At 38.2% G+C, this 24,300-nt stretch overlaps 1 protein-coding gene across 2 annotated transcripts in view; it reads right to left on the bottom strand.

The window, feature by feature from the left end:
• poc1a (POC1 centriolar protein A) overlaps positions 1–24,300 on the bottom strand; it is a 52,097-nt gene that overhangs the window by 24,415 nt on the left and 3,382 nt on the right. Inside the window, exons 1-9 of one of the 2 annotated variants that reach the window (XM_023284642.3) lie at positions 23,011–23,203; positions 21,821–21,905; positions 21,512–21,683; positions 21,087–21,266; positions 20,766–20,873; positions 20,285–20,400; positions 17,205–17,338; positions 12,328–12,396; positions 12,065–12,214 (exon numbers count right to left, since the gene is read on the bottom strand). In XM_023284642.3, coding sequence (XP_023140410.1) covers positions 12,065–12,214; positions 12,328–12,396; positions 17,205–17,338; positions 20,285–20,400; positions 20,766–20,873; positions 21,087–21,266; positions 21,512–21,683; positions 21,821–21,833 — 942 coding nt within the window. In that variant the 5' untranslated portion in view covers positions 21,834–21,905; positions 23,011–23,203. Of the gene's footprint in view, positions 1–12,064; positions 12,215–12,327; positions 12,397–17,204; positions 17,339–20,284; positions 20,401–20,765; positions 20,874–21,086; positions 21,267–21,511; positions 21,684–21,820; positions 21,906–23,010; positions 23,204–24,300 lie in introns of those variants that run through there. The other variant, XM_023284641.3, reaches the window with a different exon arrangement.

Below are 24,300 nucleotides of genomic sequence, written 5' to 3'. Positions count from 1 at the left end.
ACCAGAACAAAAGTAGTCTTGCAAAGCCAGACCTATCTGCATGGAGCTGTGACAGTGCTGGATAATGGTCTGTCTGCACCTTCTTATCATTCTGTTAAAACGGGGAAAGCGCTCTGGTTTGTGTGTGTGTGTTTTTTTTTTAAACCTATCACAATCGTCTTGGGCAGTGCTAAGCCCAGAATGCAGCAGCTGTGTCCCTGTAGTGATGGTGATGAGAGAACTGTTCTGCTGGTATCTTTGCATACATGGAGGTAAGTACTATAATGAAATAGTTATGTCACAGAAAAAAACTACATCAAAAAACAAGCAGGGCTGCGTTATTGCCTATTCTAAATTTACTGGAAAACTTGCCAATTTCAATGTGTACATTACCAGCTTGGAGGTTACTGTTGTTTTTTTCTTGTAGCAAAGGGAATTTTGAAATTGGTAACATATTGGAGAAGAAAAGTCCATGCTAAATGTGCAGTGGAAACAGCAGGCTAATACCTGCAGTCTATATCCAAAAAGTCGAACTGGAGTAACCAGTGATTTTTTAATTAAATATTTTATCCGGAATTGGTTTGGAAAAAATAACAATACCATTAATCAGAAAAATGCTGAATACTGGTTATAGCAATCATAAGATACAATGTAATAAAACAACATTCAAGTCAACAAGATGTGTTTTCGCATATCAATTTTGGATTTTCTGTGTCTTCCTGTGGACAATATTTCCCCCTCTGACAGGTGTGTGCATGTCATAATATAACAGTAAGATGTAGGCAAACATTTTTACCAGCTGCCGACATCTCAGTTAATTAGAGTGGAGCAAACATTTTATGACAAACTGCTAGTGATGCTTTTGATGAATGAAGCCTGTGATGTGAGTCAGCCCTGACTTACGCTTGTGGACTCCACTATAATTTACAGATTCGACAAGGGAGGGTGTTTCTCGCTCTCATTTTCTGTTTCTCTCCGACTGCTTTTCTCGCGCTTTCCCTCTACTGCTTCTTTCACATCGCTCTTCCCATTTCTCCCGACCATCATCTTCTCTCATTTTCATGTAAAAGGAATGAACAAGTGTTTGTTAATGGCTCTTAAATGTTCCCTTGTTATTACTGTCTTGTTTATTGTCTCCAGTGTGCTTCTGTTGCTCACGTGCTCACTCTGCTTTCCCACTTTCCCTACCTTTCAGTCTGCCTGCTCCTCGCCGATGCTCTCTCGCTCCACTAGACCATTAGGCTCTGTTTGACTCCACTGCTATCCTGTCTTCAACACTCCCTTGTCACACCCCCTGCCTTTCTCTTTATCCCCTGCTGTCAAATGCATTCAACTCCCGCTGTCAGAACAATACCACCTGCCTTCCTATACCAGTACCTTAAAGATGCACACGCATACACAACCACCGACACTGTATCAGACACGTTTCTGATTGGTGGATGTTTACTGATACTACTGTGGTTTAATCTTTTTAAAGTATTTTTAAAAAATGGATTAAATACGGTGCAGGAGATTAAAGTTCATACAGCTACTGCAGTCTCTGAAACCCCCTCCCCGCTCTCTCTTCACTCCACATCCTAAAGCTGAGCAGAGCAGTGCAGTGGTTTGTGTGTGCTGAGCTGTGAAGGGAAGCCTGCTGTGAGCGTGCAGCTCGTCTGTCTGCACACGTGAGCGGAGAAAGACCCAGATGTGAAGCTAGAGACAGAAAGAGGGGGAGGGGGTGTGGGATGGATGGAGGGATTAGGGCGGATGTGATCAGAGGGAGCTGATCTGCCTGTCAGCAGTGGTTGGTGCTCACGCGCATACACACGGACGCATGCACTGATGCATCTATGTGCACACAACAAAACAGCAGCAAATTAAGATTTGCTCAGCTGTGTTGAGCAGAGAAACAACCTGATTGAACCACACACATTCTCAATCTTTAGTTGGAAAGATCTCTTTTTAAAGCTGGCTTATTGTGCTCAACAAAATAGGCCTACATGTTCCTGGTATAGTTCCCATTGCTGGCAAATTATCATGGAGACACACATCCAAGTACATTAAAGGATAAGCATATCAAATTAGCTGCTTATGAAATCCCTGTGGATTTGATTCTGAGAGGGTAGCGGGCATGGGTGGCCTTTGCTTCTCTATGAATAAACATAGCATTACTGTCTCATTAGTCAATTTCTTCCTGGTGGAGTGAATTATTGACAAAGGCAGTATTGTGTAATACTGGATATTCAGCAGAGCTAGAAAGGATGTTTTTATAACCCAGGTGATATTAGACAGGCTGGAATCATCTCATAAAAGGGATTCTTTAATTTAATATAAAATGCTTTAATGTTATTGTGAGGTGTTCTGACCATATTCTGAGATAAATGTGTGTCTGGCCCTTTCAGAAATGGAACATGTAACATTGTAAAAGTGACAGCATTATGTCATTCAGACATAAGTCACTTTCATGTGGTGTTTCTCAAAGCTTCCTTCAGACATGCCTACAACAATGACAAAGAGTCATTTGTGATGCATGCAGGTATTAGGTAGTGCACCAAGTGATGCATAATGCAGGATAATGTACTAATAAACAAATAAAAAATAATCTAAACTAATACAGGAGTTGTCAAATTGCCCAAATAACTAATAGCCTTGTTCATTTATGATATTGACTGTTATGATGAACAGTAAATGAAAACATGTCAGCAGCTTGTAATGTTGAACACTATCACACCTTAGGATAGTTGCTTTAAAAAATAATTTAGCTGTAGCTTATAAACAGTTAGTAAACTAAATTGAACTGTAAATTGCAGTGATTTTTTTATACTCCCACTGTGTCTTTTGGTCTCTATGATGTTCTTAGATGCTGTTCTAAACCAAAAATATTTTGGAATATCGAAGACAGACTCAGTTGCTAGTTTATGAAGGAAGTCCTGATTCTACTATTTTGTCAACCCCACTTCTGGTAACGAGGGTAGGTCAAATAAAAAATCTCTATAATGCAATACATTCAACACCACTGCAAGCTACCTCCTCCAAAATAACCATAAAGTTGTGGCACTTCTATGCAACGGTTTAAACAAAAACTTAATTTAACAACATGACCTTTGTGACCGTCAATTTTATTGCAAGATTGTTGTATTAGATTGCAGCGATTTTAGCTAGGTGCACCTGACAATCTGGAAACTGAGGGTACAACAACGTGCATGACTGAGTTTTTGTCCAGCAAAAGTTAATTTTCCTGTGATCAGTTTTTAAAATATTAGACAAACTAGTCATTTAATTAGCAATAACTTAAATTCCAGCAGGACATAGCAATCATTTTTAATTATCTAATTAATGCAGTCTGTACTGGGATAGGAAACAGAAAATGGATGGAGAGATTTGAAATCGTAAATTAATTTATGCTTTTACTATAATTAATACTTCATCTTATTTTGTTTCATCATGGGACAGTGAGCTTCTGAGTAGGAGCAGTAGAGTTTGCTACAGGTGTGACGCTGCTGACGGAAACTTAACTAAAAGGATCATGTGCATATAGTCTACTAATAAGACTATTCCACTTTTAGTTAATCAATTTCTATTTACATATGTTTTTTTATACATCTGAGATCTACTTCGGTGCTTTCTAAGCTTTTCAAAATCTACAGATATTTTGATTTTGTCTTATCAAGCAAATATTTACACAATAAAACACAGATTCATGTAAATTCTAGTGACTTTGAAGTCGAATGTTGAGAGGCATGTGTACCAAAAATAACTATACAAAATTCCCTCTCATGTATTACTGCTGTAACAGCTTTTTAGGCAACATAACAGCCGTTTTTTCTGCAAATGTAGAATCTACCTGTAAAAACTTGTTTACTCTGCTTTCTTAGTTATTTCTAGTTTGATGTAGGACAAATACAGTTCAATGGCTGTACTACATGACATACACTCATCAGCCACAACATTAAAACCAGCTGCTAAATGTTGTATTGCACTGACCCATTGAGGCACTGACTCAAAGCTGCTGGGAGTATCCTGTGGTGTCGTGCACCAAGATGTTAGCAGCACAGCTTTTGAATCCTGGAAGTCACGAGGTGAGGCATCTGTGGATTGGACTTGTTTTTCCGGGACATTCCAAGATGCTTGATCAGATTGAGATTTGGAATATTTGTAAGGAAAGTCATCACTTTCAGCTCTTTGTCATGTTCCTGAAACTATCTCTGGCATACTCTCACAGTGTGTAACGGTGCATTATCCTGCTAAAAGGCTGCACTGCCATCAGTGAATACTATCTGTGATTTGTGCTACAGTGATCCGAACGCATGGGCTGGCTTCTGCTCCCTATCCCTACCACTGACCCCTGACATCTGTGACTCTGTCTCTGGTTCACTGGTTGTTCTTCCTAGGAAACACCTCAAAAGACCTTGTTTTGGAGAGGTATAACAATCTGCCCCTTTCAAAGTCACTCAGATCCTAATTGCCCATTTTTCTGCTTCCAGTACATCAGCTTTAAGATCTGACTGTTCATTTGCTGCCTAATATATCCCACCCATCAACAGGTCCCATTGTAATGGGAAAATAAATGTTACTGACTTCTCTGGTCAGTGGATTTAATGCTGAGGCTGATCTGTGTATAATGTAGTTCTTTTCAAGGATATTGAGATTTTCAGACGTGACTTTGATTTCTAATTATAGGTTTACAGTTTTTTGATGATGAGTCTAAAAAGGCTCATCATAGTCACATTTTGTGCATCTCTTTAATTAGGCTGCCTTCAGGTATTTGGATTTATGACTGGCAGTAGTGTTCCACAACTTCTGCCATGGCTGCTTTCAGCCAGAGAACATCCTGTTTACTTCTTTTCTGCTTCTCTGAAAATAAATCAATGTATGAAAGCATATTAGATCCACTTTTGCTATATTAGAGTATCTCTCTCTGGTTTTATTTCAGCCTTTAAACTCATAAAGTCTTTGAATATTCTTTCCAAGTATGAAGCAAACGATCACATTTAGGTGAGCAGGTGACATTTTTCTCCTCTCTGCTTCCTCTCAGGTGACACGTGGGTGAGACTTGCAGCAGTATATGTATTAATAATAAATTATGAATGGCTAAATTATACATGAAAAGAAAAATCTAGGAAGCTTTCGCTTCCAGGTGCTGCTCCCAGCATTACTTTAACTGTAACAACTGACAGATGACAATCTATAAACAGAGATAAAAGAAATGTCAGTGCCCGGAATGAACTTAATGATGTTAGTGTGTGTGTGTGTGTGTGCGCGCATGTGAGAAAGAGAGAGAAAGGTTATTGCAGTCAAAATATTTAGCTGGAATTAGCAATAACTGTGTGAAGTCAAACAAAAAGACGCATCTACAGAGTAAGTGTGCCTTTATTGTTTTTTAATGACTTGACGTTTCAATTAAATTTGAAAAAACATCTTGTAAAAAAAGTCTGGTTTTAGAAGTGTTTCTGTTTTGTCCATCAGACGAAGTATATATAATTTGTAGGCAATCTAATCAGTAAAACTAGAACCATAGAACCACTGCAAAAATCTAATGAACCTCAGTTGGAAATTGATTTGGTTTGAAGAGTTTTATCGTGTTTATATGGCTTTTGAATGTGCTTAACTGTTGCACTAGTTTGCATGAATTTCATCTACAGTTCTGTCATCATAATCACAAGTATTGAAGCAAATTTGCATATATGTAGTGTCACAGCAATATTTACAATGGCTGTTCAGACTTTGTAAATGTGAAATGTGTGCACACACAGGTGATAAAAAACAAAAATAAACAAAGTGTATAATGCTGTTTACTTTTCATACTAAAGGATTGCTAAAAAAAAAAAAATATATATATATATATATATACATATATATATATATATATATATATATATATTTTTTTTTTTTTAATTGTGTCTGTCTGTGCACCTTTGGTGGCAGACATTGCAAAAACCATCTACTTTAACCACTCACTTAGTCGCGGATTCTGCAAGTTTTCATTTTCTTAAAACAGGACATTTATGGTCAGTGGAGCTTTACTAACTACAGGAAATTCCTAGAGATGTGTGCCAATTGCCTGAAACAATATGTGATTAACTTCCACATTGTACTTTTCAAGACAACAGTCTCAACATATCCGACAGTGACAGAATTTCTGTAACCGAGTTAAAAGAAAACCTGACGTAAGCCTTAATTTCATAATTATGGCTAATTTATCCATGCTGAATGTTCTCACACTTGTTCCTCTTACTAATATTTTATTGTCATACATAATTTCATGCTATGTGCAGAAAATAATTTTCCTAAAATTTATGTTTATTTGAAAAACTTTAATGAACCAACACTACTTGCTGTGTATGCTCACATCTCCCAAAAGGGCAGTTATAAGACCATCAGAACAAGGCCAGAATTTATCTTCATTTTATATTTTTCCATGTCTGTTCTTGTCAATATACAGTACTAAAGATTGAAAGGACAATAAAATGTTATCAAACATCATGCCTAAAAGCTGCATGAGTTGGGTAAAAGTGACCAGACAACAACCGAAGCCCTCTGGGTGGCTTTTGCATTCTTTTAGATTTAAATTCTGCAGCTGTCAAAACACAGACTGCACTTGTTTGGTTGATAGGGTAAAAATCAAATACATCAAATTGAGTAAAAATACATCCGCGATCGTTTGAACACGTGTCTTGTGAGTGCACATCTTTTTTTAGCAGACGGGGAGCCAACACAAACCCCAGAGTCGAGCTGCAGTCATTACTTAATCAAGCAGATTGCTTTTCCATTAATGCTGAAGCTTCAGACAGCTGTATTTGAAAAACAATATTTTCCAGTGAAAGGGTTCAGCAGGGTTGTACAAGAACAGGAGTTCTCAGAAGAAGAGAATATGTTTCATACATCGCGCTAATCATCTCTCTCCACATGGTCCAGCTGCCCATTTACTAATCACGCTTTCAGGCACATCTGTAATAACGGCTGTCAAGTGGAAGAACTCTTAAAAGCCATTTCCAATCTCACAGCACAGACAGAAAAAGACATAGTCAGAAATAAGAAAAAGAAGCCTCGAAGGTTCCACAAATAAAGAAAGCTGGTGTTTAAAATACAGTGAAAGCTATGGATTCACACTGTCCATTGAAGGAAAATAATCACCTTCACATTGCTGCTGATGCTGGTTAAATACTCTTTACCATCATCGGGCCAAAACCGATTCATGCAGTTTTCTGATAAATATCATCTCTGTTTAAGAGACACAAGTTTAACTGTTGGATAGAAGATGTCTCCTACATCACTGTAAGTGCATTCTCATTGTCTGTGCACAGCAGAAATCAAGTTTTCACATCCCACTAGTGTTGATGGCCTTTTCGACCAGGGCTGACATCCAGACTAGTTGTGATGTTACAAATCCTGCTTGCAAGTTCACACCTTAAACTCCGACTTAAAGTGAGCAGAGCAGCTTTTCACTGTCAACAGATAAGATTTGAAAACAGCTTCCTGGTGTCAAACTTTGAACATTCATTATTCTGTACACGGAACAACAACAAACTTATGTTCAAGATAAGCAACGCCCACCGAAACACATATTTGAGCAAAGGTTGACTTTCACAAGTGGTTTTGTTAATAACTGGTTTGATCTTTTGGGTCAGGCTATTTTTGTGCCAAAATTGTTTGGTCTGAACTCAGCATGAGGTAAAAACAAGCACTGAGGAAATATAAGCACTAAATGACAATTAGCATTGAAAGAAACACACATATGCTGTTCACGATTGTCTTTTAATCTTAGCAATTAATCAGCAACTTTACTGCAAAAATATTCAAAATACATTTTTGCAATTTTCCAGAGGCATTAAGGCCATAATTTGAGGGAAAGTCACAAAGGGATGACCTGCTGAGGACTTCAAGATACTTTTGTTCATTATGAATCCTGCTGTTCTGGATTGTAAAGTATAGAAGCGAGGAAGCAGCACTGTGGGTGGACCTAGACTGTAGTAGAACAATCGATAAGGGAAAGGAGAGACTGTGAGGTTGTGTGTGTGTGAAAGAAAGAAGACCTTGGCTGTGCCCTTGTTGATGTAAGTAAGACAGTAAGAGTCAAAGGGGTTGAAATCCAAACCATTCCCTGAGGTTCCCCAGCCCATCTGTGTCACCCTGTCTCCTTTATGTGTGTGCGCGTGACACCTCTAGGTCTTTTAATATTTAAACATCACTAATGGCGGCACTGCTCTGTCTATCTGACCGTTTCTTGTTTATCTTTTGGTCAAACTCTTTCTTTTAGTTCAGTCCTGTCAGTAACTTCCATGTTTCTGACTCATTTTGTTCTTAGCCTATGTGACACAAAAGCCACAAACTATTTTTTATAGATTGGATGATTGTAATATTACCTAAACTGATGCCCAAAATGACCTTTGTCAGGAAACTCCTAGGTCCTCATAATTTCAGTCCTATCTGGAGCTTTGTCATTGTATTTTACACATACTCTGAGGCTTTTCTTCCTTTTTTTTAATTTTCATTTTCTTAACCCTGTGTAATATTTAGCTTTTGCATGCAAATCTGATGGCAAAATGAAAAAAAAAACTGCTTTGCAACCAATAGAGCAACAGAAAGAAATTAAATCTATGAGTACAACAACAGCACATAAGCTCATAAACTGGTTGTTGTAATGTCAGATGTATTGATTTTTATTCTTCTTTACATTTTGTCAAATTGGTGCCATTGAAAGTATGTTGAATTAGCTTCTAGTGGTTGTTCTTTGTAATGTAGCCATGGATCTACAGGCAACTGCATTACATTTACATTGAAAAAAAAAAACTATAAAATGTCTTGTTTTCCAGTCAAGTTGTGTAGCATCTTTTTTTCCCTCTGTGAATTTAGTGATGTTTATCCACATTTATTAGCTTTCTGTTTTTGTTCGCCTGTTACTGGAAATATCCTGTAAAAATTGAAAATCTCATCTGTTACAATGAGTTCAGTTACCAGGAACCACAGTGAAAATAGTATCCCAGACCTCCTTTCGGACAATAAATCTCTTTTGATTAGCGATAAAGTGTTACTGAATCACATTACAAGGCTGCACAGTTGAACATATCATTAAATAAACTAAATAAATGCTGGAACATTTGGTCAACAGTTACTATTAATAATTAGTACTATTTCATTATTATTTAAGTTGTTATCATTTAAATATTACCATGAATCTCTCATTTCCATTTCTTCAATGTAAGGATGTGCTGTATTTCTAGGTATTATAAATGAAATACTTTCTGATATTTAACTGAAATGTGTCAACAAATTAATTGTAAATGAAAATTACCATTAGTTGCAGTCCTAGTCTGAATCATGAGAGACACAGATTTCATATTATTTTGATACAAATCAGTGCATAAATGCATGCAGCTTGTATACTGGGCCACCAGTGAGTTAACAACAATGACGTGCTGGTGTTTGCTCACAAAACCTGACTTCCTCTTTTCTGCTGTGATCAAGTATGCAAAATGTAAAAGCAACAAGCCTATCAGATTTGAATGACAAACATGGCTTTGGTGATGTTTTTTATGTTTTAAGTGTGTATATATGTGTGTACACCTCAAACAGGTTGTCATACAGAGCTATAAAGAGCATTTAACTACCAACTACAGTTCACACATAAACATCTATAATTATATTCAGCACAGGCGTGGCAGAAACAAAAGGTCCCATCTTTAATTTATCTGCTCCCACTGCTTTAGCTTATTGATAAGATATCAATCTAAACAGTTAGCTTGCTATAGCAGCTAATTCCTGTAATTACACGCCCCTGAAAACACTTGAAGTAAACCCACACTTAGGACTGAACACTGGGTTTCATGTGTTCAAGTGAGTCATACAAAAAAGAATGTTTTCTATCCACATTTTTAAACAGTATAATCACAATCATTATTTAAGTTATAGTTTTACAGTTGAGCCACAGGAAGTGTCTGTTTAACAGTTTATTAACCATACTTTTTTGTGCATCGATGTACACATCAGTCAGACATGGTGTGGTGGAGCAAGCAGAGACTCCTACTGAAAAACAGAGAATGACGCTCTATTGAATTACGCTCATGAAATTAGAGAAGATGGTGCCACAAAATGGACTTAAGAGCCAGTAAGGCTTGATTTCCATCAAAAGACTTTAATAAAATAACTGACTTTGGCATCATTTTACTCTCAGGATATTATCCAAAGCCTCTTGTTGTCACATTAAGTCAAAATAGTATGAAGAAGGACAGCACAAAATCCCAGTTACTGTAGTGACATTAGAAATATTTTTTTGTGTATTATTCAGTTACAAATTCCAAACAAAGACACATCATAGGACAAGAAAAAATAAGCATAACATACCACTGTGGAAATTCCATATGAGAAAGAACCTAACACATCTTAGCATAACATGCACTGTGAATCTTTATTGATATATTTACTTTTAGTTTGTCAGTGCCTCATTTCAGCACATCAAAAGACACAAAAATCACAGTAAGTTTTGGTAAGGACATCTATAATACCTAACTACTATACTAGTACTACAAAGAGAACACTTAAACACAGTCATACTTCATCACGGCTTGCTTGTATTGAATTTTTAAAACTAACCACTAGTATAGTAAAATTTCTCTGTAATTTTTCCTCTTTTTTAAGTGGCCAGAAATGGAAAAGGAGAAAACAAACTCCCATACCAAACCTCCATATCAAAATGCAGACGTGTGAAAAAGCAGGCAGTTCCTGCCCTGCATATGAGATGTGGATGTAGCTTTGGGCCACGCTGCAGACTTCAAAGGAAGGATATGCATGGAGGAAATAAGCTGAGGGGCATCTGTGCACGTGTATGTCTCTCTTGACTTTTCAGTTGGTCTGCACACATGCATGCAAATAGGTGTGTTTCAGTTAGTCCGTTTGTGCTGAAGTGAGCACTTACAGTCGATGCATTAAACATATCTATGTGTATCTGAGTATATGTGTATATACATACATAGCAAACAAACTATAAGATGACCCTCTCTCAACATTTTAGAGTTTTTCTAAGAGTTTTGCTTGAGTTGCTCCTATGACAAATATTACATTTAACTGCACTAGTAGCAAAGCTGTAATAAATATGTATATGTTCAGGCATATGGGTTCTGTAAAGCGTCTTGAGACAATTTGACTGTAATTGGCGTTATATAAATAAAATTGAATTGAATTAAATCATCGATGCGATGTTCATGACCTTTTTCTAAAATGATATAAACTGAAGTCTTTGAAAACAGCAGGTCTTAGAACTGCTACATTTAAGGAAATGGTCGTGCTTGAAATCACAAAGTTTAACCTAGAATATTTTAAAGCAGCAAAATCTGTCTGAGATACGTGGCATCCTGGTGGCCTTGTGGATAAGAGGCACATCTGCAACTATCTATGCAACTAACTATGTGTGTATGTATGCATGTACTGTCACAATTATTCACGAAAGCAAAAAAGTGAAAAGTGAATAAATTCAAGAAATCTTTTCATTCTTCTGTCCTACTAAAGTCTAACCCAACAAAACCCATTTTTACACTGAAAAACTATCAAAATGGAGCTTGTCAAAAATCTCACACATGAACTGCCAATCATTTGACGGGATAATAGTAATGTGTGCATTTAAATGCTGCGTGTGGGAAAAGATGCGTGGTAAGCGACTGGTGTATAACTATCTGGGATAAACATCTGTGTGAAGGAGCAAAGGGGATGCACATAGTACCATACTATTAGATTTACCCACACCTCTGCCAGCTGACATTGGGCGAGAGGCAGAGTATTGCCTTGAAGGATCGCCGCTACAGGGTCAACACAGAAAGACAGACAACCACTGACGCTTACGCTCACACCTACAGCCAATTTATGGTCATCAATAACCTCTGTGCCACCCAGGAAACACATAATGCTGAATCTAAATAGGCCATCAAAGCAGAATTGCTGTCATTTGGGACAACCAAATGGCCAAGTGGTTAGAGTGTTAACCAAAGAGTTCTACAATACCCTCAGCAGTGGAGTCCCTGGTTTGACTATGGGCTTTCCAAAGGTTTTTGTCTAATTAAAGCCAAAGGAAAACTGAACTAAATAAAATCTTGCCATGTCTTTCTGGACTCACCTGGCTATGAAGCACAGATGGATGCGAGTTCAGGGGGAAGCGAGCTGTGGAGCTGGCTGGTGGTGTCTGCAGGCTGGAGGCCGTCTTATGTTGCAGTCTGACACCATCGCTGCCTTCAGCACAGTCAAAGTTGCTCTTCCACACCATTACCTGCAAAGCAAATAGAAATGTATTTCAAAATAATACACCGAAGTCACAGTCTGGTTATATCATGGTGAGTGTTTAGGATCAGTTCAAGAATCAGATCAAGAATCAACCATCACCTGTTCATCAGAGCCTCCAGAAGAAAAGTATTCGCCTGTCCTAGAGAAGGCCACACAGGTGACTGGACCCTGGAGTGAGGAACAGAAAAACAGAGACATGGGGAATGAAGGTGATAATGCAATGAAATCATATCCTAATTTGATCTCATCTATAGTTTTCTTGTCATTCTAACAAGGACAAAATTCCTAAACCTTCTTGTCACCAAGAAATTTCGCGTTCCAAAAAAATCTGTCAAAAACATAAAGTAATTAGCACGGCAAATCTGTGCTAAATCTCAATATGCATCTTAAAATGATCTGTGAAATCACTGATTAGTGAACTGAAAGATTAATTAATCAGCATCTAGTTTGGCTTGATAAGGTCAGTTTTTTTGTAGCTCAAATGAGAAACATTAGCTCAATCCAAGTCCTGAAGTGAAAGCATTTGCTTGTTATATTTGTTTTTATGTGATAATAAAGTAATGTATTTGGTATCCTTCTGCAACCTTTAGAGTGGTGATGAACATTTTATCACTTCACAGAAATAATTGTAATGGCAAAACAATCCCTGTGAAAATGACGCTGTTTATATCTTGCATTCAGCCCATTCATTATGTATTACAGATAGTAACTTTGAATAGTATGAATAATTAAATATCTCTCTTTAGCCAAGAAACATAGCTGCAGTTAAAGCGTAGGTGTTAAGGTAAACATGGAGGGTGTAAACACAACATAATTTAACACAACGCAAATCACGATAACATATATATGGGAATAGATTTGTGCTCGATTAAGTTATATGTAACTGACAAGAGCTGGAGACAGTTAAGTGTTTTTTTGTCTCAGAAGCTCATAACACATCTTTAAACGAATTGAGTAAACAAAATTATGCTGAGAACAGAAGCTCCTGAAAGCATGTATGTGTGTGTGTGGGTGTGTGTGGAGGAGGGAGTGGGTGTGTGGGGCTGCAGCAGAGCAATCAATAACAAAAAGCAGAGACTCTGGAGGGGTGAGGTCACACATGGTCAGAGCCAAATAGGTTCACCTGAGGATGTCAGGATTTTGGCACCCTTCGTGTACGTTAATGTGTGTGTGTATGAACCTGGAATGCCGACAGGATCCAGGTAATAAAACCCAAAAATCATGCTGTCTTAGTTTAGTCTTCTTTTTTTTCCATCTCATGATGCAGAATGGGGTCAACGACTACAGCCTGAGCCCTCTGACTGCGTTCAAAGAGAGGATGGAGGAAAGAACAAACAAAAGACTGGAAAAGAAAGGAAAAGGGAGACTGCTGAGAAGAAAAAAAGGAGCTGTGTCCTGTGGCTGGCACCCAGACAGGCTGGTTTGGGTGAGGAATGGTTTCCCAGAAGCACCTGAGAGAAGCAGACAGTGTCACTATGGTAACGCGACGGCCTGACAGACAGCATGTTCTGTCTCTGCTCTGACTAATGCCTGCTGCCAGGCTGGCACTTGCCATGGCCAGACACACACACATACGCACACGCACACGCACACGCACACACACACACACACACACACACACACACACAAAACAAACACTTTGACAGAGCAATGAACCTAACTGGCACATTCTATGCACTGATAAATGAACAGAGGTTGCCTCAAGCAGACAGGCCTCCTATGGTGCTCCCCATAAAGGAATGGCTAATAAAAATTATTGCACTTTTACTGTTCTTATTTTGTAAACTCTTATTTCTCTAAAATCTCCCTCTAAGAGCAGTTATAAACACATTATTTTTATGTATCACTGATTCACATGAAATACAGTTTTTTATAGTTATTGCTGCTTTAAAGCTGTAATGATACAATCTTGCAATGTTTGTATAAAAATAATTTCCACAAGAGCACAAACCATCAAACTGCTTGATGCTTTATATGTCAGAATTGGTATTGGAGAAAGACTGGGAAAAGCAGATGCTGACACATCTGGTCTGAATACTTCTAAATATGCATTTTGTTTAGCTTTTAATCAAAACTCTGTCCTTGTCGCATTATGTAAACCTACATTACACATTTTTCAACCAGAAACACTAGGATCACAGATTTTAGGATGTTTACAGTAAAATCTGGGTATCATAATAAGTCCACAGAAACATTTTACGTTGTCCTTCAACTAGAATTTAAAACAGTATCATGAAAAGGTCTGGAAGCGGACATCAGCTTGCATCAACGTATCACTAACATCAGCTGTGTATGCTGGCTCAGAAAAATGTCTGACACCTTTGATAAAACCATGGATGCCATCTTCACCCTATTCCAACTGCTGTGACACAGAGCTGAAGGATCCAACAAGTGACGCATTCTTCGTCAGAAAGATGTTTTACATATAAACAAACATAGAATATTTACTGAGCACCAAACATATTCAAAAATGTATCTTTGCATTTACACAGTTAGTTGTTAGGTCCATCATAAATTGAAAAATTGTGACATCCATGTGCCAAAAGCTGGCAGGCCCTTATGCACAAATGTATTATAAATGCAGAAGCCGGGAAAAGTTTTTCAGTAAATGTTCCTGCCTTTAGAATGAGTCTTTTAAAGTACCATGTAGAGCTTTTTTTCTCCACATTTTGTGTGACCTTAAAGCCTAAAAACACACTAGATGCATTTCCTTACTCAGGAAATACCTGCAGAAAGAATTTTTGAACAAATCTGAAACATGCATTGTTTACATTCAGTTTTGGTGCCTGTCCATAGACAGACACAAACAGCACATGTGCATTTTAAGGTTAGACGGTGTTTTTATGTTGTCCTATTTTCAATATCGGTTACTATTAATATACAGTATGTCATGAATGCATTTGGCTTTATTTTATCAAACATCTAAAAAAAATTAGAAATTTGTTTGCAGCAACAGTTTAGTTCTCATGAACACAGACTCTGACTATCTCAAACAATTTGCTGGACTGCCTACATATTAAGACAAAGTTGGTGTCAAATGAAACAAATAATTGAAAAATGAATCTAAGGCAAACGCCAATAATTAAAGGCGTTTGAATTTTAGGCTGTAGCCAGAGTGTCAAGCTGAGGCAAAGATAGCAGATTGGGAAAAAGCCAGTATCATGTAGGCCTGGGTAAGATTTTCAATATTTATTGACATCTGCTAAAACAAACCATTTAATTGTGACAGACTTTACAGCTATATCGCCCAGACCAATAGCTCATGGACCCCATGGAACTACTTGTCAGGATTGACTGATGAAAAAGAAGCGCAAATAGCCTAACTTAAATTAAGGAGCAAAGTCACCTGCGCTGATTAACCGTGACTGCTGATCAATAGCGCAATTGGTTTATGTCTGCAATTATCAATAGTTAGTCTGATTGCCAACTGGTTCAAGTCTTGTGTATTTGTAGTGCCTGTGCATGAGCTATAACGAAACTGGGATATACTCTACAGACATTGCCACGCAGCACTTCTCATGGTCAAAAACTCCACAGAGTACTTAAATACATTGTGCATGCAGCAGAGTCAAAGTTTTTTTTTTTGTCTTTTTTATGCCTCTTATTTAACTTCTAAAATCAGTCCTCACCTGACATCATGTCCCACCCAGTTTAAAGCAGGAGGCAATGAAGCTACAGGAGATGGCTAACCTTTCTTTTTGGTTATGGGGTCTTTAAAACATATAGCTTCTTATGTGTTTAGTTGAGGAATTGCTTCTTAAAAAGTGTCGGACCACACAGTGAAAGTCAGCTGTCAGACAGTGGAGCACGGAGACAAATTAACCTAAATTAGCACAAATCAACCCTGCCAGGTAAGGTCCTCCTGAGGCAGGGTAAACAACACGTTTGTCAGATCCAACAGCAAAACACTTACATGTTTTCATAGAAAGTACATGCACACAGGTCCACACATACACATCCCATCAACACATCAACCTACACACCCACACTGAACAGATGGGGGTCTCTCCTATCTCTAGTTATGCGACTGGAGAGACAATTAGCACTCTGAGTGCTCCCAGCACCAACAGATTGGCGGAGTCACCACTGAGCCAAAAAGAACAACAACAGAAACCGAGACAAAGTATAGGAGATGACAAATTTGGAGGCGTAAAGAGAGAAGGGGAAAAAAATGCTTTTTTTTTTATCTTGACAAAGAGAAGAGTCTTGGCAAGCGGCTGGAGAGAAACACAGGTGACACAGACAAAAAAAGACAGAATGAGAGGAAGGCGAAGTGTGCAGAGGGATAGATAAACAGATGGACCACATGTGGTACTGGCAAGCCACCGATTTCCACGACGAGCCAGCAAGCCAGTCCATCAGCTCTTCAAACAAACAGATACAGTCAGTGAGCTGTCCGGCCAGCTAGTCCAGCCAGCCAAAATGTGAGTACATCAGATGTAGGGGAAAGAGAGGTGGAAGGAGCAAAATATGGGAAGAAAAGGAGGTTAATGTGGATGATTATGAGAGAGGTGTGCTGAGGTCTAAGAAAAATACAACGGGACGAAAACTGAGAGGAGAAGGAAGAAAAGAAAAGGAGGAGATGATCCAGAGGAACGGAGGCAGAAACATGGTCCTGTTTCCTTCCAACAACCCTGAGATGAGTCATCATGAGTGGGCTGTCCGCTCGCCAGGCGAGTACTAAAATACACCACATACAAAAAAGGCATCATACGCACACACTCACACACTTCAGAGAATCAAACATGGACAGAGGAGATGTCAAACACTCTCACAGATAACTGTCCACACTGAACTCCACACACACAGTAAAAGCAGTGCAGACAACAGATATGACCTATCATGATCATGACCGAGTAAACTGAACAGCTAGGGTAGGCTTTAGGATATCTAAACAGCATTTATGTGTCGCGCGCATGTCAGTGTGCGCACGCATGTTTTTCTTTTTGTTTGCGTGCATGCGTGCGTGTGTCTACCTGGTGTCCATGCAGTGTATACAGCAGTTTGCCCTCTACAAGGTCCAGTATTTTCATTGTGGAATCGCTGGATGCAGTGATTAGGAAATTGCCGGCTGGGTGGAAAGACAAACTGTTCACCACACCACTGTGAACTGGAAAAGACATACACACATGCACAAACACATACACAAACAAACACAGAGAGGGAGATAAAGTTAATATCAGGACTTGAACAAACCTTTTGTTGCTGTAATTCAACTTGAAATATACCCTTCTACAAATTATCACAAATCCCACATTGTTTATTAGACACTAATACTTACTGCAGTATTACATTTTCACCTTCTCTGCTGATAAAATATGAGGGGATAATTAAAAATAATTGTGATCCACATCATTATATTCCAACCACCTATTCTAATTATTGTCCAATATCAATTGTGTGATCTAAAACCGATAAAATACTGTAAAACACCAGTCACAAAATCCAGGAATTGGGGTTCTCAAGCTTTTCCAGCTTCCAGTGCTTTACAGATATATTTTTAAACATAAACATATTCAGCTTCGAAGACGATATTATTTTGTTTGATATCCATTTTCCACATTGTTGTCACTCATTTCAAAATCCAGATTATAGATATGGAAATGTGTTGGATACAACAAGTCTTCTACTTCACTGAAAAGTCCATTTTTAGTTTGCAGCTGAGGCTTGAAATTTTCATTTCACACTGTGTAAATTGCAAAAAATTGAGCTGAGCAAATCAAGCTCTACACACAGCCTTAGACTTACATGAACAAAAAAATGCTTTCAGCTGAGGTAAGATGTTAAATTAAAAACATCAATCAAGGTAAAACTAGGTCCATTCATTTACTGTATTTCTACTTTTAAAAGTAAGCTGATTCTTTTGTTGTTTTGTTATCACAGAGTTTTTGAAGCAGTAAATGTAGAGTACGGTTTTCACTGCAGTAAAGATAGATGGGGTCAGTGTTAACTGATGCTCAGTAAATAATGCATGGCTCTCAGTGCAAGGAGGGTGGCAAGTGGATGGATGATCGATTCTTGTTAGATCACATCTTTGGGACCCTGACAGCCTGAACACTCTGCAGACCCGTATCAAGATGTGGCCTGGTTGTTTCAGATCACATGTAAAGGCAACGTCATCAAATGTGTTGTTTTGCCAAATCAACATTTGAAAACCCAAAGCATTTATTTTACTGTAATGTAAATTCAAATATGACAGAAAGATTTCACATTTGAGAATCTGGAACCATCACATGTTTGGTATTTTCGCTTAAAAAGTGATTTAAAATTAGTTTCTAGTTAGTTCTCTTTCAATAAACTATATAATATATATGTGTCAGATAAAGATATAATGAAAATATATAATTGGTCATAATTACTCCAATGTGATTTCCTGCTTTTTGTGGGCGGGCTTGCTTTCCTTTTCATTTCTTTACAAGACAGCAGATGATCGAGTCAGTTTTTTCAAGCAACCAAGACATTGTCAAGAGTTGAATATCGTGCTCAAAGGCACTTCAGCAGAGCAGATGCTGACCACATGGCTGCCACAATAGTGCACTGCTATACATCACACCACTCCAGTAACTGAGAATGACTTAAATTCTGGTTTATATCAACACAGGCTTTTATATCTGGTATAGTAGTCTACAGCAACTAAACACAACTTCCCCAGACTGTAATTGCTCTGCCATGTGATGAATGAGTTGTGGACAGAAGACATTCAACAAGCGATAGGTCCCTCTGCTGGCTTAAAGATGCAACAACATATAACAAAACACTGATATCCGGCTGTGAAAAGATGCTGAATAGCTGCAAACATGCAAAGACAGGGAGGGAGTATCCTTCAGTGTGGCTCAGGTTCAAACGAGGACAGAGAACACAGTTAACACCTCAATAATCCCAAAACCAGCTAAGTGCCCAATAATGAGAAAAGATGCCTAAAAGACAGCTAAGCATACCATTCTGCCACTGTGGTATTGGCCACTTATTCATTCACGATCCCTTAAAGGACTAAGGTTAAGGTTTTCTAATCAGGCAGCATAAGCTATATATTACATACATTTACCTGGAAGTGTTTATAGTTATTGATAATTCTCATGGGTGTCTAACAGTAACCACACCACATTTTAACCACAGTTTTACTCCGTGAGTGAAAGAGGAGAGGACGAGGAGAAGCTTTTATCTTCATGGCCAATCTCCTCAGACAGATGTGATTATCCATTATTAGATCTCACGACTGAAATACATTTAGGAGAGCTGATTAGAACAATCAGCCTGAGTGGCAGACTGACAAAATGGCATCACCATTTGGTTTCCTGAATATGCAAGAAAATGTGATTATCAATCTAATCACGAGTGTTAACACTTAATTTTACCTTGGTGCTATTTTAATTATTTGTGAACCACCTAATTTTTATTTAAAAGTGAAGATTCACTTTAGGTGTGTTGGGGAGTGGCTAAACAAAACACCTAGAAACATTAAGTTCTTCTATAAATGCCGAAATGCGTCTTTAGGATTGATGCGGTTGTAAAAATTATGAATTCAAACAGCTAATAGGCAAGTCGTGCCACTGAACAGCCATCTTGTGGTAGTTATTTAGGGCTAACAAGACCAGACCCTAATTTAAATGAAAGGGGGGAGAACCATAAATCAATCGAATCTGATAAAAAATAACACTTGTAAAGCCCGAGTTTTTGAGTTTAAAAAGCATTTTTCTCCACGTGATATTTCTACTTCTTATGTTCACAATTTCACAACACTAAGCTTGCATCAATGCAACGACAAAATTGTCTGGATGTCTCATTGTTTGGCTGTTGAAGCAGATAACTGCGTGTTGCAGGAGGCATGGAACATGTGTCATACAGCTGCCATCTCTGTTGTTACTGTAGATTTCTATTTAGGATTCCTTAAAGGGCCAGTCTCTCCCTTAGAATGTTTCACATTAATGAATACTAAAAAAAAATTCTGCTTTAAATCAAAGATTATGTGAAGACTAAATGCAAATTGTGGTTTTTGCTCCATCAAAACATCATAATCGTACTATTATCTTTATGCAGGTTACTGAGGTGTCTTTACCTTGGTAATGCTGTAGCATCTTATGGGATCTGATGTCCCAAACCTTGACAGAGTTGTCTGTGCTAGCTGCAGCAATGCATGTTCCACTGGGATGAAAGTCCACATAGTTTGCATAACTTGGGAGAAAAAAAAACAGCAACATCATAATATTATTCCAGAATCCAACTAATGAAACCACCACAATTATATATACACATGAATCAAAAACATCTGTAGCTGATGGTAATGTAATGACTGAGTAACTGCTGAGTGCCTTCATCACAACACTTTTAACAGAACAATACATTATTATGGGATCAAATATGTCATATTTTTCACTTTTCTTCATCACTGTGACATCAGTAAACATGCAAGTCTCTTTTCTGACGATACCAAAATACCACTGACAAAAAACACGTGACAACTGATTGTTCCTCCCACACACATCGAGGCATTTCTTATCAACATTTTCCCCTCATGCATTCTGGTCCCAAGTCCTTACCCTGCATGCTCATAGAAAGAATGAATACACTCTCTGCTGTTCTTGTCCCACAGTTTGATAGTCTTATCATCACTAGATGACACAATCAAACGATTGTCTGGAGAAAACCTGCAAGTAAAGTATTGACAATTGTAAATAAAAAAACGTGTTAAACACTAAATATAGACAAGATGTTGTGGAAAAGATGCTGAATAATTAAAAGGTAATAGTAAAGTGGAAATACAAGAAAAAAATTACAAGAAAAACTACCAGCAATGGAAATTACATTTAACCGCATGAAATCTGGTATTATACTGTGATAAATGCATGCGTGTCTCATACTTGGCACAGCGAACCCAGTTGATGTGCTGGTTGAGAGAGAAGAGGAACTTTTGTCTGTGGACAGTCCACACTTTGATGGTCTTGTCATCAGAAGCAGTGACCAGAGTCTGTCCATCCCCAGAAAAGTTAACGCTGCGCACGGTTGCAGTGTGAGCTCTGAATACTGTTGACTCAGCCTTCCTGTAGACACACAAGACAACACAAAAATGTAAAATACACAAATAAAACCCAGTGGGGCTTCAGCAATGTGTGCTTTCCTTTGTGCTGGTAGAGGAAGGATATCAACTATGTTTAGCAGAACTTGTTTTGTTGCCTTTATGAGTCAGCATTGGTGTCCTCTGTGGGAGTTTTGTGGTGAGACACAATGAAAGTAAGAGAAAATACAGAAAAATGCTGGATAAAAGAGGTGATATTTCAAAACCTACATGCTGGGCACCCAGAGACGTACAGTCTTGTCTCTGGAAGCGGAGGCCACCAGGTGGCCAGAGGGAGAGAAATGAACTGAAGTGACGGCATCTTTGTGTCCATCAAAGCGATACGCTCGCATCTGAGGCTTCATGTTCCAGATCATCACACAAGAGTCCATAGAGCCCGTGGCTGGAAGAAGATGGAGCACAGACAAGTGGCGTGAGAATACTATGTATGACCAGATGACACAGAAAATAAAATTGAAAGACAACAAGTTGACCAACAGACAAACAAGCACAGGGGGAGAAAAAAGCAGTGGCAGTTACCGATCTGCTTCATGTTGCAGCTGAAGTCCACACTTGTCACAGTGTCTCTGTGACCCTTAAAATGTCTCTCTAGGGTTGGATCAGACTATGTGGACAAAGAGAGAGAGACACATGAGAAAACCTGCTATTACACTGCATTAACAGATTGGCATGACTAAACAGGCAGAAATCTAAGTAAAAAATCTTCAAACAAATCACCATTTGGTATTAATTACTGGGAGCTTAACACTGAATAACTGCTAATGTGCTTCATCGGGGCTGTGTGGGTGTGTGATGTGACTGACAATGGCCTGGCAACATAAGCAAACAACCCCATTATTATCACACGCAACTAAAGACTGATGATATCCTCTGCGATGAGTCGAGAGTTTGTACAGATGACTGTTTATAATACAGCTTGGAAGCAAATAGCGCAGGATAAATCTCTGACTGGTCAAGTGTGCATACTGAAAATTATTTAATGACAATTTTCAGTATGCACGCTTTACATTTAAATAATGTCAGTTTAGTGACTAAACTAACATTATTTTATTAAAATTATCAGGACACTCTTTTCAATGCAGACTCCTTGTAGCCATCTCAGTTTCAGGGTCCTGGTGTTGGCTTACTGTCGCGACTTACTGACACTTTAATGCAATAGAGTTATTGTTAACGTTATTAGAAACGCTTGTTTTTCTGCCATGACAAGTCAAAGTGTCTGCTGTGAAAAATGGCCACTGCATGTGACACATCCCATTCCAAAACCATGGGCCATAATATGTTACCATAACTGCCTCTGCTTTTCTGGGAAAGCTATTTATTTCATTTTGAGCTAATTCATGAAAAACAGATTCTGACCACACAAATACAAACACAGTGGGACTTCTGAAGCTCATCAGTTATGGGAATTTAAACTATATTCCCCACTGTGAACCTTTCAACCATCCTCGATGATATTGTTTCTTGTGACAGGCGTTGACAAAATTGGCACTCCCATCAGATTTAGACAGGGCCACCGATTTTTATGGCTATCACTCAAAAATGTCTTAACCCTATATGTATAGAAATAAGTTAGTCACAAATTTTAAAAGCTGTGACAGCACAAATCTTACTGTATAGCTGCACTAACCTGAACATTTGTCAATATTAAGTCGACACATGGTCTCAAGTTGTTTTGTTTTTTTTTAATCACAGCTGTAAATATTACATACGTTGGTGGCAACGCATTCGGCAGGGATCCAGGGGCTGGAGACTAAAGCAGGGCTGGTGAGAATCCGGGAGGAGAACTAAGCCCATGTGGGAAAATCCAGGAGGGGGGGGGAAACGGAGTCCAAAAAGTGGAGAAGCAGAGTCCATATGAAAACTGAGTCTATGACGGCATGTGGGCCAATGATTCGGCAGGGAGTGAACGAAAGCACAAGGCTGAAATAGCGGGTGGTGAAGTAGAGAACAGGTGAAAAGAGTGAACTAATTACTGCAGCTGATGTGCATTACTGCAATCAGCAAGGTGCAGGCAGGTGAGTGAAACAAGGGAGACAGACTGGTGCAGAGACCAACAGACACCAACAGAGGGAGCCAGAGGGACAAGACAAGGAGAGAGAGACAACAGGAAGAGAGATGACAGGATGAATGAGAAAAATACAAAAGAGACAGACGACAAAGACAGGAAGAAGGGAAAAGGAAGAAAAGAGGAAAAAGGAGAAAGAAGGGCAGGGGCTAGAGCAGGATCATAACAGAGATATAGGATGGCAGAAACATTGACAGTGACTGAAATTGCTAAGTAGGTCACAAAACGTGATGGGTCACAGAAAACAATATAACTGGTGATAGAAGAAGTATTCTGATTGAGTAAAATTATTTGAACTGCACCATAAACAAAATCAATTAAAAATACTATTTCAGTTGCAACTGACAATGCTACTTAAGAAAAACTATGTAAATATCATCAGGAAATTATACTTTAATTAGTCATATTAAATTAAACAATGTAGAAAACTGGCCACTGTGACAAATATACAATTATATATGTAATTCTATTATTATTTTTGAATATTTTTAAAAAATTAACTATTTTCTCAGTTTGGTGTGTTACAAAAAAAAAAAAATAAAGAAAAGAAAATAGTGAGAAGTGTCATCACAGTTATCGAAAACCCAAAGGGACACTGTTTGTTTTATTAAAAGAACAGTCTACTACTCAAATGATTAACAGCAAATAACATTATTAAAATAATTAAATCGTAGGGTAGAAACACTTGCACAATGTACACTGCACTTTAGGTTCACTTCTCATTACTTATGACTTTTTGTCTTTTAAAAGGAATGTTCAGATCATTTTGTATTTATTGTACTGTATGAGTCTGTGACAAACAAATCTCTTGAACTGTTAATCAAATTCTCACACTTCAGAAGCAGAAATCTCGAAATTTGGATCCCTGCGGTTCAATTGCATAATCAAAACAGTTAGTGATTAAATCCTGTTAGCTAATGTTAATTGCGTCTTG

The sequence above is a fragment of the Amphiprion ocellaris genome, chromosome 5, assembly GCF_022539595.1.
Source record: "Amphiprion ocellaris isolate individual 3 ecotype Okinawa chromosome 5, ASM2253959v1, whole genome shotgun sequence".
Classification (NCBI taxonomy): Eukaryota; Metazoa; Chordata; class Actinopteri; family Pomacentridae; genus Amphiprion; species Amphiprion ocellaris.
The sequence above is the reverse complement of the archived record's forward strand: the minus strand, read 5'-3'. Positions and strand labels throughout refer to the sequence as shown.